Source organism: Nansenia antarctica (assembly GCF_963989245.1).
Source record: "Nansenia antarctica genome assembly, chromosome: 20".
Taxonomy (NCBI): Eukaryota; Metazoa; Chordata; class Actinopteri; order Argentiniformes; family Microstomatidae; genus Nansenia; species Nansenia antarctica.
Genome location: NC_137693.1, coordinates 14,831,073 through 14,850,165, shown reverse-complemented (window position 1 = coordinate 14,850,165; position 19,093 = coordinate 14,831,073). Strand labels below are relative to the sequence as shown.

The 19,093-nt window shown below is 46.5% G+C and overlaps 2 protein-coding genes across 2 annotated transcripts; both read left to right on the top strand.

Annotated features, from left to right (window-relative positions):
• Positions 1-1,125: 1,125 nt before the first annotated feature.
• LOC308174367 (F-box only protein 39-like) lies at positions 1,126-4,356 on the top strand (the record flags this gene model as incomplete). The annotated part of the gene is made up of 4 exons (XM_080549445.1): positions 1,126-1,727; positions 1,961-2,336; positions 3,116-3,292; positions 4,210-4,356. The coding sequence occupies 4 exons, from the start codon at positions 1,126-1,128 to the stop codon at positions 4,354-4,356; spliced, it is 1,302 nt and encodes a 433-aa protein (XP_080405571.1).
• A 556-nt stretch (positions 4,357-4,912) lies between these two features.
• akap10 (A kinase (PRKA) anchor protein 10) lies at positions 4,913-17,515 on the top strand (the record flags this gene model as incomplete). The annotated part of the gene is made up of 14 exons (XM_080549444.1): positions 4,913-4,934; positions 7,239-7,286; positions 7,962-8,147; positions 9,918-10,436; positions 11,110-11,208; positions 12,672-12,756; positions 12,946-13,069; positions 13,362-13,498; positions 13,641-13,785; positions 14,593-14,757; positions 15,191-15,300; positions 16,003-16,085; positions 17,231-17,283; positions 17,384-17,515. The coding sequence occupies 14 exons, from the start codon at positions 4,913-4,915 to the stop codon at positions 17,513-17,515; spliced, it is 1,908 nt and encodes a 635-aa protein (XP_080405570.1).
• Between the last annotated feature and the right edge of the window lie 1,578 nt (positions 17,516-19,093).

Genomic DNA, 19,093 nt, shown 5'->3' with positions numbered 1-19,093 from the left:
CCTTTAGCCGCTCCGCCCCTCCAGCCCATCTGTCCACCATGGGGTTTAGGGCCTTCAGCCGCTCCGCCCCTCCAGCCCGTCTGTCCACCATGGGGTTTAGAGCCTTTAGCCGCTCCGCCCCTCCAGCCCGTCTGTCCACCATGGGGTTTAGAGCCTTCAGCCACCTCTGGAACTCCCTCCCCCCCCGACATCAGGAACATTGATTCAATCTCCTCATTCAAAACTCACCTCAAAACTCACCTGTTTTCACAGGCGTATGCCCGTTGATTTACTGTTCCCGTGTTGCTCGGCTGCTAGCTATGTTTATACTGTATATTTCTCTGTATTTGAATTTTGCAACAGTTTTTTTAATTTGTTGTACAGCGACATTGAGTGCCTTGAAATGCGCCTTATAAAATAAATGTATTATTATTATTATTATTATTATTATTATCTCCATGACCTCACCAAACCATTGATACTAGACTAATATATAGCTCCAAACTAATCCAGATACATTTTAGGCCAGGTAAAAGCCTTGATTGATCTTTTGATTGGAAAAGCACACTTTTCTCAGGGATGTAGTAAGCCAATATCTCTGGATATCCCTAATAGGCCTTAGAGATAAATAAAAATAGTCTTAGAAAACATAAATGACAAGGGTTTTCAATAAACAATATTTTGGGGGGGCTTATACACACCACCATTTGTGTAATATACTGTAAATAACTTCATCATCAGGGAACTTCAAATGATGCACCATTTATTCACAAGTAATACACCTGTATATGAACCAAAAAAATACAGCACTATTCTGTTGCTATATTATAGAATTTAAATAGGCCAAATGGCCTACTGTGATGTCACAAAACCTCGTAACAATGGTGACATAAATGACAATGACAATAAAACACGTCAAGGTTCCAGAACTATGGTTTCTGAGTCAGTCATTAGCAAAGTCGTACAAGGGTTCCACACTGGCCATGAATGGACTCTTCTCTGCTGTCCATCTTAAACCCAGAGACACATAGGTAGATATAGACAACTATAGATTAGTTCTAGGCGATATTTAATCAAATGGATTACCTCGTAACCACAGCACTATCCAGTAGGCTACGGTCGTACATAACACGTTTTTAAAAATGGATGCCCGAACAGGAGGAATGTTTCTGGGTTCGTCTCCCGGACTTGTGTCTTCTCCAGGTGTTCAGGTGTCTGGGGGACAAGGACCGGGCACGGGCCGCCTTGGTCTGCCGCCACTGGCACCACATCATGCATTCCCCGTCCTTCTGGAGGGCCCGGACCTTCAGTTTCTCCCAGCTGGATGAGGCCGTCTGCTACGCCAGAGTTTACGGACGCTACCTGGAACACCTGGAGGTCCGTTTCTCCCAGTCACTCAACTCCCTTGTGTCATGGTGCCCCATGTCGATGTTCCTGGCGGCTCTCCGCAAGACAGGCGGACGCCTGCGCTCGCTCACCATCCCCCACATGGAGCTGGACCATTCGGCCTGCCACCGGAGCCTGACCATCTACCTGCGTAGCCGGGGCTCTCACCTGGAGCACCTGAGCCTGCGAGGGGCAGGTCTCAACCTGCCCCAGGGCCTGGAGGTTCTGGAGGCGGTGGCGGCTGCCCAGCAGCATGTCCATCTGGGTGGGAGGCCCGGGATCGCCAGCCTCAACCTGGAGGAGTTCTTCTCACAGTCGCTGGCGGTGTACATTAGTCCGGGCTTCACACAGGTCATCAACAAGTGGGTGTGGGTGTGGGTGTGGGTGTGGGTGTGGGTGTGTGTGTGTGTGTGTGGGTGTGGGTGTAGGTGTGTGTGTGTGTGTGTGTGTGTTATTTTTTTAGTGGCTCCTACATACTCTTGTTTATTAGCTACTCTTTTTTTACTTGTGTGTGTGCAACTGTGCATAATGTGCCTGCAAACACACACATACTTGTCGCGGTCTTTAAAACGCACCTTGATTTGATGTTGACCAGGTTCCGGGGCCTCTCCACCCTCACCCTCGACTACTCCTGTCTGTCCAACGAGCTCCTCGCCGGCCTGGCCGTGTCGTGCGGTAGCCTCTACGGCGGCGGCTCCCTCCGCTCCTTCACCTTGCACTGCCACCTCAACGAGCCGAACGTCCAGGTGATCTGGGGCGACTCCTGGTCTCACCTGGCCCGGCGCTGCCCAGACATGCAGGTCCAGATCTCTGTGGAATGGATCCTGAACATGGACCATCTGGGTGGGATCCTGCTGAGAGAGATCCCTCTGAGGTCACTCAGTCTCACCAGCCCCAACTTCAGGGAACAGAACTGGAGCGCTATGCCAGCTCTGAGCAGCTTGGTGCCCTGGTACAGCAACTGTCTACAGGTAAGGGGGATTGGGAGGGCTCCATAGAAATAGAATGAGTAGAATATTCATAATGATAATACTGCTAGACTTTGTTAGACTTTGATCGCTGCTTTTATGACATGGTTTTATGTATTTGTTTTGCTTTTGTTGTTGTTGTTGATTTTATTTTTTAAAAAGCGCTTTATAAATGTAATCAATTATAAGCATTATTATTATTCTTAGAATGGACATGGTCCCTCAAACCAACAAGGCATTGTTATATATAGTTGCTAGGGTAACCATTATTGCTGCAGGTGTAGAACACAGAGAGAAGTTAATTCAGAGGCGGGACAAATAGCAAGCGTCAAATTACTGAACATTCCGATGTCAGTTGAGTTTAGTTGGTTGTTAATAAGGATGTGAGATAAAACTTCCAAATGATGACCACAAGATGGCCGCCACTACACCCACCATGGAATGTTGATTTGAATGAGGATGTTTCTTGTACTATGGTATGCTCTGCTCTGTCAATACACAGTAGCAGTCAGCAGTGGAGTGTTGATAATGCTATAGGGGTGTTATTGAATATGTGAGGTCGTTGTAATGAGGAACATGGGTTGCATTCATTGTAATTCATGGAATGGAATGAGGACTGGTGTTTGATACCATTCCTCATTTTGTTCCATGCATTACAATGTGCCCGATTTCTACCTCCACTAGCCTCCCCTGATGTCCCTTACCTGTTCAGGCTCCTAGGGGTCCTAGAAATCTATTTAATGTAGTGGTGTCCTTGATGTGGTTGTTTTCCCTCCCTTCAGAAGCTGACCCTGGACCTGAACAACAGCCATGAGTCGGTGGACGAGGAGCTGCTGGCGCTGGTTCTGATGTGCTCCAGGCTCACCTACCTCAGGGTCTGGGCCGTCCTAGACACCAGCTTCCTGGACCAGCTGCTGCAGAAACGCCTGGACAAGAAGACCATACTCAGAACCATCAAGGTAGGTCAGACCGCAGCTTGACCTGGGGGGTATTCCACCAACGTCGCTAAAGGAAGATCCAGGCTTATTTTTGATGAGTCTGGCGAGACCAGGGTCAGTGGTCTAGCGCCCCGTCCTGGACACCCAGCCAGGAATGCCATCATAAGCTCGTGAGCTTATAATGATAAGGTTCTATCGCCGTTTAGGGTAGTTCAGAGATTTTGACCGTCAAAGTTTTTACATTCCATTATGTTTTGTGAGATGGAACTTTTGTATTTTATGAATTACTAACTCAAAAATGTCAACATTTTAAAAATAACACCACACAGGCATTAATAAACACCTAATGGATCAGATTATGTAAAAAACTAAATTTTGACAAATTGAACCATATCATTCTAACGTCACAAGCTGTTATAAGTTATATTCTTAATCAATAGCTATATATAATCAATCTAAAAGTCATGTGTTGTACCAATCCCTGATTGCCCCTTTAATGTAAAAACAGGCAAACTCAAACGTGATCTGAATCATTGCAGCATGTCACTGTGGGTTAAAACAACTGAGGACATTTGATGTGTTTGGAATATGTTTTATTGAGCAACGTCTGCCATGGTTTATACACTGCATGTGTATTAATGTAACCAGCCCAGGAGTCAGCTTCCTAAAGTAATACTTTATCTCTTTTGACAATCCAGAGCCACTTCTCTCCTAGACCAGAGTTGTTAATTGAACCCATTTCGTTGGTTTACGCACAGAAGATTGACCTTCAATTGTTACTCTCTTATTATGCTTTTGTACTACTTGTGAAACTGACCTCAGTGTGGTTTATAAAACGCATGTGTAACAATGTGACCAGTTCAGGGTGGTTTATAAAACGCATGTGTAACAATGTGACCAGTTCAGGGTGGTTTATAAACTGTGTACGTGTGTTCCAGGTGATGATCTACACCAACAACTACGACACACAGGATGTGGTGGACGAACAGCTGGAGGACATCTATTCTCGTTACAGACAGCTCATCACCTCGGAGCTCAACTACACTGCCACGACTTCTGCATTTCTTCCTTCAGACATGGTCTGAACGCACAGAGGACACTTCTGCTGCTTCATAGAATCCTCCTCCACATTGCTTTTACAATCCTTCAAAAATAACTTCTTGTATTAAAGTTGCTATAAATATTGCAAAATGAACTCCAGGTGCCTCATTTATAGAAAGTACTTTGGATCAAATTTGATCTTACCCGTGTCGTACGTAGAAAACCACGTCAACGTAGCAGTGGCGGCTGGCCAATAGAGGGCGCTAGTGTCTCTAGCAGAGAGAACAGCGCCCTCTAGTGTCTCTAACAGAGAATGCCTGCGTATGAACAGCGCCCTCTAGTGTCTCTAGCAGAGAATGCCGGCGTTTCCCACAATGCTGCCGCATCAGTCCGGAAGTGAGACATTTATTGACAATATGGCCACTGGTCGCAGAACAGAAGGGTGACATTTGGTATCTGACAGCCCCCCCTCGGATGCAAACTACCCCCATCGTTCCCCCTCGTTTAAGAATCGATGCCTGTGAATGAAGGGACCCGGGACTCCGCGGGATGTCGTCGTTAAGCTGAGGATCCGTTCAGATCAGAGTCAGAATCACAAACATGTCGTTCTTCAGGAGGCGAGGTGAGGAAGTCTGTGTGTCTGTCTGTCTGTCTGTCTGCTGCTAGCCAGGCTAGCCTGTCTGTCTGTCTGTCTGCTGCTAGCCAGGCTAGCCTGTCTGTCTGTCTGTGTTTCTGTCTGCTGCTAGCCAGTCTGTCTGCCTGTCTGTCTGTCTGACTGTCTGTCTGACTGACTGTCTGACTGTCTGTCTGTCTGCTGCTAGCCAGGCTAGTCTGTCTGCTGCTAGCCAGGCTAGTCTGTCTGCCTGTCTGCCTGTCTGTCTGTCTGTCTGCTGCTAGCCAGGCCAGTCTGTCTGCCTGTCTGTCTGTCTGTCTGCTGCTAGCCAGGCTAGTCTGTCTGCCTGTCTGCCTGTCTGTCTGTCTGTCTGTCTGCTGCTAGCCAGGCTAGCCTGTCTGTCTGTCTGTGTTTCTGTCTGCTGCTAGCCAGTCTGTCTGCCTGTCTGTCTGTCTGACTGTCTGTCTGACTGACTGTCTGACTGTCTGTCTGTCTGCTGCTAGCCAGGCTAGTCTGTCTGCCTGTCTGCCTGTCTGTCTGTCTGTCTGCTGCTAGCCAGGCCAGTCTGTCTGCCTGTCTGTCTGTCTGTCTGCTGCTAGCCAGGCTAGTCTGTCTGCCTGTCTGCCTGTCTGTCTGTCTGTCTGTCTGCTGCTAGCCAGGCTAGCCTGTCTGTCTGTCTGTGTTTCTGTCTGCTGCTAGCCAGTCTGTCTGTCTGTCTGACTGTCTGTCTGTCTGTCTGCTGCTAGCCAGGCTAGCCTGTCTGTCTGTCTGTCTGCTGCTAGCCAGGCTAGCCTGTCTGTCTGTCTGTGTTTCTGTCTGCTGCTAGCCAGTCTGTCTGTCTGACTGTCTGTCTGTCTTGTCTGTCTTGTCTGTCTGTCTGTCTGTCTGTCTGCTGCTAGCCAGGCTAGTCTGTCTGCCTGTCTGTCTGTCTGTCTGCTGCTAGCCAGGCTAGTCTGTCTGTCTGCTGCTAGCCAGCCAGGCTAGTCTGTCTGTCTGTCTGTTGCTGCTGCTAGCCAGGCTAGTCTGTCTGTCTGTCTGTCTGTCTGTTGCTGCTGCTAGCCAGGCTAGGCTAGGTGTGAAGAAGACCTCCGCGGGAGAGGTGGAGGAATGGAGGAAGGCTGGTGTGATCATGTGAACGTGTGGCTGACAGGTCAAGGCCTTGGTAGAGAGCTGGTTGAACAAACGGATCATGAATACAAACGCGTTGAGAGCTCATCTGTTAGCTAGCCTCATGCTAATAACACTCCCTAGCTCTAGGATGTTAGCTCAGCTGATGCCCTCACTCACTCACTCACTCACTCACTCACTCACTCACTCATACACTCACTCACTCACTCACTCACTCACTCACTCACTCATACACTCACTCACTCACTCACTCATACACTCACTCACTCATACACTCACTCACTCACTCACTCACTCACTCACTCACTCACTCACTCATACACTCACTCACTCACTCACTCACTCACTCATACACTCACTCACTCACTCACTCACTCACTCACTCATACACTCACTCACTCACTCACACACTCACTCACTCACTCACTCACTCACTCACTCACTCATACACTCACTCACTCACTCACTCACTCACTCACTCACTCACACACTCACTCACTCACTCACTCACACACTCCCTCACTCACACACTCACTCACTCATACACTCACTCACTCACTCACTCATACACTCATACACATAGGGTAGTGGACAGCTGAGACAGCTGAGAGTGTCTCAAAAGGACCATTTGTGTGATTCACCTAAGCCAAAGGTTCAGTTTCACCACTGTGTTGTTCCAAGTGTGTTGTGTTGGTTAGTTAGGGTTAGGGCCACACTGAAATGGGGGCGAAAATACAGGTTTGTGCCCACTGTTACCATGATAGTAAGTAGTAATCGTTCTTAGTTGAAGTACATAAACTGAAGACGTGACAATGAAGTGTTACACATGCCTTCCTCTGTGACTGCTGTGAGACAGCTGCTGGTCCTAGACCGCTGCAGTAGTCAGTAGGTAGCCCACACCATGTAAATGCCTTGGGGAAGTGTGAAGAAACTACCAGCCTCACTAGACTAGTAGCCCTGTCCTTATCTTATCTATCCCTGGCAGAGGAAATAAGTTAAAATGATGTGTTTGTTTAGCAGAAGTAACACTGTTATCCAGTGTCACAGGTGGATCCGTTTCTTGACCCTACGATGAATTCAGGCACGATATTCCGGTCACTGGATCTAGCCCTGCATTGTGTGATCAAATGTGCTGTAATGACAGTCCTATAACATAGGAAATATGATTTTCCTTTTTACCCACAGCAAAAGGCAAGGAACCAGAGACACCAGTTGATGCTAAAGTCAGTAGAGGTGGGTACAGCGTTTCCTCTGAGTTATTATTATGAATGTAGGTTAATGCGGCGGCGGTGTTGCTGTCTGATCTCCCATTTCTGAATGGTTTTGAGAAAAGCTTTTTGAAGCTGACTGAAGTGAACTGAAAGCAAACAAATGCCTCCTCAGTTGTCGTGCGGTGGTAATATTCATGTTCTAGTCCCTAGACGTTTCCTCGTCTTACCTACTCTACCCCTTTTGAAATGTGTCTCTTTCTTTCTTTTATTTTTTGAGATATGATTAAAATGCATTATTATGCTTCATGATGGATATAGGCTAGTCTGCTGAAAAGGGACTTCCAAACCTGGTGAAAGAAAGTGTGAGACTACAGTGTTTTGTTTTGTTTGGGTTCAAGAGTTTCAGTGAAGATGAAGTGTATGTTCTCGGGTCGGCTTCACTGCGACACTCGCACAGAGCGTGCACTGTTTACCCCCCCCCACACACCCCTGCCTCTTAAACACTCATGTCACACTGCAGCCCTTTGACCACCGCCACAACCTCCCGTCAAAGAAGAGGGCCTTTATTAGAGAGGTGTTAATGATGTTAGTCCTGCTTTTGAAGTCACCCCGAAATGTCATTACTGTATGAACAACATGGAATGCCTTTTCTTTTTGGATTAAATAAGAGACTTCCCGTTCTGTCCCCCCCCCCTAGCCCCAGAGAGCCCTCACTCTCCTTCCCTGGCGCTCCGTAACCAGCATGCCATCCTGGAGGCGGCCGGGCCCAGCCATGTGGCCATCAACGCCATCTCAGCCAACATGGACTCCTTCGCCCGTGGCCGCACCGCCATCCTCAAGAAGCAGCCCAGCCACATGGAGGCAGCACACTTCGGGGATCTCGGTACTTTCAATCTTCATTCAGTTTTCCACACGTTTGACATAACATGATTGTGAATTTAAGATTTTACATTTACATTTTGGGCATTTAGCAGACGCCTTATTCCAAAGCGACTTACACTCAATACATTTGACTAAGCAAGTGAATCAGCAATCCACCAGTCGTAGCAGGAAGAGTAATCCAGCTCAGGCCCGGGTGGCCATTGGCAGTCTCTGTGATAGAAGGAAAAATCGACTTCTATCACCATCTTCTAAACCTAGACTTTTTATTTTATTTCTTTTTTTATTTCTTTAGACAGTGGAGAAACAGAGAAACAGTACAAGGGGGCAATATACGTTTTTAGGGGACACGACACGGTAAAGGGGAAAAAGCGGGTGTCTTCAGGAGACGCAGTGCTGGGGGGCACTAGATGTTTCAGGAGGAGCAGTTAAGGTGTAACCTGAAGAGATGGGTCTTCAGTCTCAGATGCTTTTTGAATGGGGGAGAGTCCTCTCTTTTGAGTTCACTCCTTTTTGACTGAATGTGAATGTGACCACACTTGAAGGGGTTGATGCAGGGGTTGAGTCGGCGCTGGTGAAAAGGGGTTTAACTGCTAACAAGCAGGGTTGTCGACTAATCCTGTGAAACACTTGGGTTAGCTTTTTTGGCCAGTGCACTACTAGCACAACGGCAAAGCTCTTTAGTATGACTCATTAGTAGGGCCCGGAGGTTTTCCCCAGTTCACATGGTCAGGAAAAAGTCACGGCCCTTCTGTATTCATTCTAAATCCTCCTAAATCAGAATGCTGCTAGCCGTTTCATGCGTAGATGGACACGACACTCATTCTATTTCGGCACACTGTTGTTTGTGGTGATGAACAGGTCCTTTATTAGACAAGGCCTAGGAGGAGTCACAGGGGTGGTTGAACCAGTGCTGCAGCATCTGCCCTCCCTGGGAATGCTGTAGGGTGACTCTCCACAAGACCCCAGTAATCTGAGGGCTTGATTTCCTGCACTGGGAGGGAGGGAGGGAGGGAGAACTCTGCTGCCAGCTAACAGACACCCATAGCAATCTGCCCACTCTGGCACTGATACCAGAGGCACACTGGCACACTAGCAGCAGCTATCCCAGAGTGCCTCAGTCAGCTCACTGTTTATAAGGTGCTGTGGAATGGAGTCCTCTAGTCAGGCTGCGTTCACATGGCTGCACTGGTGGTCATGTGATCTCACCTGGGAACTCTAGTTAACCAGGAGATGATCTGATTAATAGATCGAGTCCTTGATGGTTTGTTTCTTAGTGTAGTGTGGTCCTCTGGTGGTCCAGACCCTAGTAACCCTAACCCTAAAATGTATGCACTCGTTGCAATGTAAGTCGCTTTGGATAAAAGTGTCAGCTAAATGGCATATCTTATATTATTATTATGATTATTATTATATATAGTCTTTTCTTAAAAAACATTTTTTTAAAGGTTATTTTTTTCAGAGTGGGGCAGTCCCACTCATATTTTTCATTTTATGGATAGAGACAGTGAAGGTAGACAGGAAAGTAAGGAGGAGAAGGGAGAGAGAGAGGGCATGTCAGCAGGGCATGGGCCGGATTCCAACCCATGCTGACATGGGCATATGTGTGCACTGTAGACCATGGTGCTAGACCACCGGACCACCCCAGGCCGCATATATAGTATTTTCTTTGTGAGGGGTAATGCTCTGCATGTGTTTAGAGTGGTCTGACACAGTCTGTGTGTTTAGAGTGTTTAGAGGTCTGACACAGTCTGTGTGTTGCGTTGTGTCCCAGGGCGCTCCAGTGTGAACTACATGTCCACGGAGACGCGCTCCCGCCTGTCCAAGACCGTGGACCAGATCGTGCGGGACAGCGTGGCCGTGCCCTATTACATCCAGTTCATGGAGTCGCGCGGCGCCGACCACCTGGTGCGCTTCTGGCTGGAGGCCGAGAGCTTCCGCTCCACCAGCTGGTCCCGGGTCCGGGCCCACAGCCTCAACTCCGTCAAACACAGCTCCCTGGCCGAGCCCGCCTCCACCCCCTCCCAGCCCTCCTCCCCCCCCCCAGACACGGACCTCCCCTCCACGCCCGGGCCCCCCTCGCGACCCCTCACTCCCAGCCCCCAGGACAATAACAGCGAAGGCCCCACAGCGCAGCTCGTCCACAGACACTCCTTCAGCCCAGAGGCAGGCCAGACGCCCGGCACGCCCAGGGCCGAGACCCCCACCCGGCAGCCCTCCTCCAGGACGGGGACCCCCTTCAAGCTCCAGTCCACCAACGCCCTCAGAGAGCTCTCCGACAAGCTGATGAAGAGTAAGTGGGTGGAAGCCTCTGTGGTGCTCGTTCCATACAGTAGAAGCACAGTTACCTTTAGTCATTTGTTAGTGTCTGTTTCATTTCAGCCAAGTACATTTTTATGTTTATTTTTATTTTATTAACCAGGCAGGGCCAATAAGAACTAATTCTTATTTACATTGGCGGCCTGGCAAAAGACTTTGGGGGTGGGGCTGAAAAGAAATCCGGTTATATGTTAAAAACAAAGAACACACACGACAGACAGCGGCACACATCCAAAATTCCAGCACAGTTAAAAGAGTAAAAACAAACATACATCTCCACACCTCCTCCACTTACAGTCACAGCATCAAGTTAAAGGGACAGCGTCACACATCCACATAAACCTGCACAACATTAAGCACAGCAGAAAGCACACTAACAGCATTAGAGAATTAGCAATACATACAGTATGCAAATTTGGACAGACACAGGAAGTCAAACAGGCATGCATGGGACAGACAGTAAGCAGCCAACAGGGGGGGTTTGGAAAAACCTTCTTCTTCCTTATACAGTGGGCTTGATCCATCGTGGCGTCATTTGACTACCTATTATCATTGCATAAAAGAAACTGACTAGAAGAATGGTTTGAAGATATTTCTAAATGCACATAGTAGCTAGTTCTTAGTTCTTCACTCACTGTGTGTTTCAGGTATAGAAAGAGATGCGGTGAACATCTTCACCAAGTACATCTCTCCAGACGCTGCCCGGCCCATCCCCATAACGGAGCAGATCAGAAATGACATTGTCGGTAAGACAACTTCTCCCTACCAACTGTTTGTCATTAGCTAGTATCGGACTTTGGCTGGGAGTATGAACAATATAAGTCTATTTTGATTCATGACCGGTGTCCATGTTGCTTATGTTGTGTTGCTAAACCAGTGGTGGAAAACATGGCTAAGGTAAGCCTCCAACTGTCTGTTAGAATTGTCACGGAGCACTTAAGTGTTTGCGACGATTGCAAAAATGTGTACCGAAAGTAACTTATTGCGAAGAGAAGGGCTTGCATGTAAGAATTTAATTGTACTGTCATAAACTCTCCTGTATCTCAGTACATAGTCTACAGTAATATGACCGTACAACTTTGAACTGTACAGATTCTGTTCCTCTTGGACCTTCCAAGGTCCTGGTAAGCAACAGTGGCGATACATTTGAAATGATACAGTATGTACATGTAGGCTATTTAATAGTAACAGACCCTAATAAGGTCATATAAATGACAGAGACCACAAATGTTTACCACAGATAAGGTCTCAGATATCCACCATAGTTAAGGGTTGCAGTGCTATTTGCAATTTCCTATTTCAATCCTGCTACATATTTATTTTCAGTTACTTTCAGTGTCACTTCAACAAATGGCCAATGGCCGTGAGCAAAGTTACATTACCTGATTAGCCTACTATTGAATAAATCCATATCCATAAAATACTGATGGCAAAAGATGCAATTTGGAAACTTGCCATTAGTATTGCTGGTCTTGACGCAGCCTCTCCAGTACATAGGGAACATGGAGATGGGGAGGCGCGTATCTATGATATTCATGAGTCACACCCCTCAAATGTCAGTTTCTCTGCCCAAACATGCTCTTGGCACAAGGGCTCATAGCCTCATACAGGGCTGACATTAGGATATGCGCTGGCGCGCCGCACGTAAAGCCCAGATCCATGCGTGTAAGGTGGTGCGCAAGGAAATGAGAATAGACCCCTATGTGCTATTCTCTTATGCTAGGTCAAGTAGGAATATAGCAACCAAACGTAGCAAAAATGTCCTCTCCTGTCCCCTCCTGAATAATGCAACGAGCTGGAGATATAATATATAGATAATAATAATAATAATAACTTTTTATTTGTATAGCGCTTTTCCTGCAAACGTTGCAGCTCGTTTTGCAGGAAAAAAGATGGGTTTTTAGTCTTGACTAAACATATTTGCTGAGGTTGCATCCCTAATGTAAACTGGCAGTGCATTCCACAATCTGGGTGCAGCCTCACCAAATCTCTTCTTTTGTACATAGAGAAAACCAGCGTCAGAAGACCTGAGAGCTGTACTGGGCTGATATGCTAGCAAAAGGTCTTTCAGATATTCTGGTGCTGTGCCAGTGAGAGCTTTATAAACAAGCCTGATGATGCTTGATTGAATGAGAATGAATGAATGTGTAATGAATGAGAAGAAAGAATAATCTGTTGTCGTTATTTATGTATTTATCCATTTCGTCAGCTAAAATCTGCGGGGAAGATGGGATGGTCGACCCAAACTGCTTCGTCATTGCCCAGTCTGTAGTGTTCATCATCCTGGAACAACAGTGAGTCTCCCCCTGTCCGGCTGGTCTGACATGCTCTGTCCCATGTGACGTAATGTTAGAGTGGCAGTGTTTCCTGAGACCATGTTTTTGTGAGGTTGTCATGATTTTAAAGTGTATCTACTGTTCTTTGTAATACCACTCCCCTATCGTAAATATGGCATGTGATTAACCTCGTTTTATGTCTCCCAGGCACTTTAGTGAATTCTTGCGAAGCCATCATTTCTGTAAGTACCAGATTGAAGTGTTGACCAGCGGCTCCGTGTTCCTGGCAGACATCTTGTTCTGCGAGTCAGCCCTCTTCTACTTCTCTGAGGTGAGGGTCACACCCGGACACCGCCGATAACGTTCACGCCAGTGTTTCGGCAGGCTTTTTAGTCCGTTTTTTTTTTTTTTTTTTTGGTGTGACTAGAACTGGTGTGCATCTTCATCTAAACACCCAAAGACTAAGTGACTCAAAAACCTGACAAAATTAACACTGGTTCACGGTTTAGACAAACACAGTGCTTCATTATTCGATGTCAAGTTCTTCTATATTCACATTAGAGCGTTTAGCGTTTGTAAGTTTCATGGACGTTAAAAAGAATATGATGCCTGTGCGTCTACAGTATATGGAGAAGGAGGAGGCTGTGAATGTCCTCCAGTTCTGGCTGGCAGCAGACAACTTCCAGGATCAGCTGGCTGCTAAGAAAGGCCAGTACGATGGCCAGGAGGCCCAGAACGACGCCATGATCCTCTATGACAAGTAGGTCACCTCTCTCCAGATGTACTCTCTACCTGGACACTTCAGCAGAGTTTAGCTGGAGGGAATAGAGTGGTTCTGTGATTCTGTGGGCCGTGGTGTCTCATTGAACTGAGTCTTATTGTCTAATCTGTCTCTCTTCAAGGTATTTCTCACTCCAAGCCACCAGCCCCCTGGGCTTTGATGACTCCGTGCGGATGGAGATCGAGTCTAATATCTGCCGGGAGGGAGGGCCTCTACCGGACTGCTTCACCACTCCTCTCAGACAGGCCTGGACCACTATGGAGAAGGTGAGGGACATGTCACACAGCTTCACACCAGCCCACTACCCCCAATTTGCCAATCCTTTGGTTTTTATAACATGAGTCAGGGTTCCCACGGGTCCTTGAAATCCTTGAAAGTTCGTGAATTTGAGAAGAAAAAAAAAATATCAAGGTCTTAAAAGTTTTTGAAAATAGACATGGGTCATTGAAAGTGCTTGAATTCCCCTCTCTCTTTTTTAAAAAATCTATATTCAAACATTTTTACTTAGCTCGTCAACTAGTAAATAAGTCTCTGTATTGCTTAAGTTTACACATATTTCACGATATATTGTTTTGCTGTGCTGTGGTAGAGAAGGCAAGAGACCATCTAGTGTTCCCACATTCAAGCCTCTCTTTTTAATTGTTGTCTGTGAGCGGATAGTTCCTATTATATAAATTCTCATCTAGATCTGTCTCAAACTATGCCGTGTTGGGTCCTTGAATTTGAGGGAATTGAGTCTTGAAAGTCCTTGAAAGGTGCTTGAATGTGATGTTTCAGAAGGTGTGGGAACCCTGAGGAGTAGATGTTTTATATCGCTGGCCCTTCTGGTGATCAACATGAATCTTCAGCTTCAACTCCCTTTGTGCCACATCCATCACCCTGAGGCTCAGCATAGTTCCCTCTTCTCTGGGGGTCATTGAAGGTCGTGGTTTGCCAGAGGCTAGGCTATGATGTTGAAAAACGTTGTCAGATACCGGAGACAACAGGAGAGCTTCATGACTGTGCTAGGATTCAGACAAATGGAAGAGGTTATCCTGTCTGTAACCACAAGTTAATCAAGTTGTTGTTTCCAGGTCATCATGCCAGGCTTCCTGTCGAGTAACCTTTACTACAAGTATCTGAACGACCTTATCAACTCGGTCCGGGCGGATGAGTTTGTGAATGCGAGCGCTCAGGGGCAGGGCGCGACCGCAGACGGCGACCGCGGCTCCAACGCCACCGAGGGGTCTCAAGCCCAGGTAACCCCACACCTGACCCCCGCCCTACCCCTCCAGGGCTTTGTCTGGCTCTCCTGACATTTCCCCCTCTCTCAGGAGACGTTTAGATCAAGTTTGTCCAGGCTGAGTAAAGTGGGTCAACTCAGTTTGTTTTGTCAGGCTTCCGTTTCAAACAATACATTTATATTATCTCTGAATGTACGTTCAAGTATATAATAAGTTATATTATATATATGTATTATGGTACATGTGGGAATACGGTACATGTGGGAAAACTAGGGTTAGGGTTAGGTGCTAGGGTGCTACGGTTAAGGTTAGGGGTAGGGTTAGACATGCCAGCATGTACCAAGTCACCCTAGCACCTAACCCTAACCCTCCCACATGTACCATAACATATAATGTAATATTTCTCATAACAAATATAACATAACATGTAATATTTCTCCCATTACAGCAAGGTACCAAAAAGGCAGCGGTCAAAATCCTGAAAAACTTTGACGAGGCGATAACTGTGGACATCGCCAGTCTGGACCCGGAGTCTCTGTACCAGCGGCCCTACGCTGGGTGAGGCTCCACTCTTCTTTCTTTTTTTAACTGTTATTTTTTTCTGAGTGGGGCAGTCCCACTCATATTTTTCATTTTATTGGATAGAGATAGTGAAGGTAGACAGGAAAGTAAGGAGAGAGGGCATGTCAGCAGGGCATGGGCTGGATTCGAACCCATGCCGACATGGGCATATGTGTGCACTGTAGACCGCGGTGCTAGACCACCGGACCACCCCAGGCCACGAGGCTCCACTCCTCTGATGCCCTCTAACCTGTTTCCTCTCTCACCACAGTCACCTCACACGGCCTTTCATAACATCCTTACTTCAAATAACTGCTTTGGCGTATTGTTTCTTTAATCGCTAAAATTAGCGAAAGTATTTTTAGTTAGTTTAATTGCTAGTTAATTCCTCTCCAACATTCAATGCCCTGATTTTATTTGTAATACGCCTGTAGACTCTAGAGTGTTCTCTGATACTAGGGAGGTAGGACACTGTAATGGCCACTGACTAAAGCCTCTCCAAATATACTTTTTTTTAAAGTAAGTCTAAAACATAAGTCTATTTCCAAAGACACCACAATCCTCTGTGTGACATTGCAGATGTATAGGTTATCTGCTTTATATTCCAGCAGCTTCTAGTAGCTTCTAATAGCTCTGTAATAAGCAGCCCAGTCCTATCCTACTAGGTGATAATAGATGTTGTCTCCTCTCTCTGTTCAGAAGAATGACGTTCGGGAAAGTCAATGAGCTCGGCCAGTTTATCAGGGAGGCTGAACCAGAGCCAGATGTGAAGAAATCGAAAGGTAATGTACAGTACACAGATCATCTGTTTATGAACACGCTTACAGTTCATCTCTCTCTGCTGCTCAGCCTTCCCCTCTCTGTGCTCTCTCTCTCTCTCTCTCTCTCTCTCTCTCTCTCTGTCTCTCTGTGCTCTCTCTCTCTTTAAATATATTCTGTCTGTTCCTGCGTCGTCTACAGTCCTTCATTGCTGCCAGTATGGTTTCAGTCAGTCCAGCACATTTACCCAAGCATGACAAAAATAGTCTGTTCTCAGCAGTATCTGCTCCCGTTCTCATCAGAACCCAGCCATGGAGGGGACTGAAATATGTAAGAGGTACCCCCCCAGAATGCATTGCTTTTAGGTCCTAGGAAACACTGTCATATAAAAGCAATCAATTATTCATGGTTTCATAGAGCACATTATCTACGAACACAGAAAAAAGCATAAAAAAGAAAAAGACAAAACCTAGACACATCTCAACCCAACTTTTTTCAGTTCACAGTTTCTCCAAATGCGTTCATTGCGATGAAGAAGCAACCCGACGAGACACTTTTCACTTTTTCATGTACCTCATACGTCCATTAATTTTTACATACAAAAATAGAAGGGAGACTGTTTGAAGGTCACTCCATCTGTGCCTAGTCTGGAGCAGGTAGAAAGCCTGGCCTCATCTGGCCTCATCTCAGGAGAATGTCGTCAGAGTGCGTCTGTTGTGATCACGGGGCAAATGGAGCTTCAGACTGCAGAGGGTCAGGTGGACAGACACTGGCTCTGCTACCCGATCTTATCCTCTACCACTGTCTCTGTCCTGTCATCGCCCTTTCTCTCTCTCTCTCTCTCTCTGTTCTCCTCTACCACTCTCGTCCCTCCTCTCTATTCTCCCCATCTATGCTTAGTCTGGGACAGGTAGAAAACATGGCCTCATCTCAAGAGAATGTCGTCAGAGTACGTCTGTTGTGATCTCCGACCTGACGTTCCTCTCCCTCTCTGTCCTCCTCTACCACTCTCATCCCCCTCTCTATTCTCCCCTCTCCCTCTGTCTCCGACCTGACGTTCCTCTCCCTCTCTGTCCTCCTCTACCACTCTCATCCCCCTCTCTATTCTCCCCTCTCCCTCTGTCCCCGACCTGACGTTCCTCTCCCTCTCTCCCTCCTCCTCTCTCAGGCTCCATGTTCTCTCTGGCGATGAAGAAATGGGTTCAAGGCAACTCAGACGAGGTGTGTAAATAATTGATCGATACTTGAATAAGTCGTTACTGTCAAGACCTGGTTGATCATAGGAGTAACTTGACCTGCTGTGCTGGGTGATCTTTGTCAGGCTCAGGAGGAGATGGCGTGGAAGATCGCCAAGATGATCGTCAACGATGTCATCCACCAGGCCCACCACGACAGCCCTGGGAAACCCACTAAGGTACCAGGCTCGGTCTGCGCTGTGTGGAATACGGCATGACAAGTCGTGACGTTAGAATTATAAGGTTCTATCTCCATTTTTGTCAAAATTTAGTTTTTTTACATAATCTGATCCATTAGGTGTTTATTAATGCCTGTGTGGTGTTATTTTTAAAATGTTGACATTTTTGAGTTAGCAATTAATAAAATACAAAGGTTCCATCTCACAAAACATAATGGAATGTAAAAACTTTGACGCTCAATATCTCTGAACTGCCCTAAACGGAGATAGAACCTTATCATTCTAAACGGAGATAGAACCTTATCATTCTAAACGGAGATAGAACCTTATCATTCTAAACGGAGATAGAACCTTATCATTCTAAGCTCACAAAGTGTGTTGTTGTTGTGTGATGACTGTCCATCCATGTTACTGAAGGTTCCTTCTACCCCTTTGTCCTTAGTTATGACCCCTCTGTAAAGAACCAAAGGACCGTCACTCCCTCCCTCGCTTGTCCTATAGAGACAGACGTCACCCCTCCCGGTGATGAACTGACACAGGACTCACCCTGCGATGAAACGCATTATTTTGAAGATGGAACAAGGCATTCCATGACCTCCGACATCCTCCTATGCGTGCGTGCGTGCGTGTGTGTGTGTGTGTGTGTGTACTGTACTGTATGTATGTATGCAAGCGAAAAAACTTGAAGTATATCATCCACCCTTCCAACTTGTAACACTATGAAGGCATCGTATGAAGAGACACAAGCAAAGCAAACAAACAGCAGTTGCACAACAGCATGAAGACTTCCAGAACAAAACCTCCCAAGGGGATGACGGACGAACACAAAATGTTGCTGAGAGGAAGCTGTCATAAGGAGCGGCCGCCTAAGCATCCGTTGTGTACGTAGATCTAGAATAATCTAACCAACGTAACTGTTCTGTCTCTATGGTTCTGTACCCCTCCCTCCGTAACCATGCCAACTAGAAGGAAGCCCACAGGGACCCAAAGCAGACTTTACAAAATGATAACAAAGACAAGCCTATCCCTCCCCTTCTCTCCTTGCACATTCTCCCCTCCCTATTCATGCCGCTATGCCCATTCCTTGTTTGTTTTTTTAGATTAAATGGCTTTAAAGGGGATCAGACAGGTTAATTTTAACAGTGTGGGCTTTGTACAGTTTTATTGCACACGTTCCTGGGCCCTCCTGGAGTATTCTGTCAGCGGGTCACTCTTAACGCGAGGTCAGTCGTGCTGTCTTGCCTGTACCACGATGTACTGTAGAGAACAGTCAGAAATGTTACAGTGAAACTGGAATGGACCTCAGTGATTTCCTGGTCTTGCCAACCACCTGTAGCAACCCCTGGCACTTAGTCCATATCATTACAGAACATAGATTAAATACTCACCATGGACTGAAGTGCTACAGTTGCAATGAAAAACTCCAGGCTCTGTTATAAATATGTTATGAATATGTAGATTTCTGGTTTACCCCATATTAATATTAGTTTTTTTATTTTTATTGTGATTGTTGTCATTTATTTTGTGTATGTACAGTTGAAACAATGTTGAAGCAAATCTAAACGATGACTGTTCCATTGGAAGTGTACTCAGTGAATATAAGTCAATGTTATTACT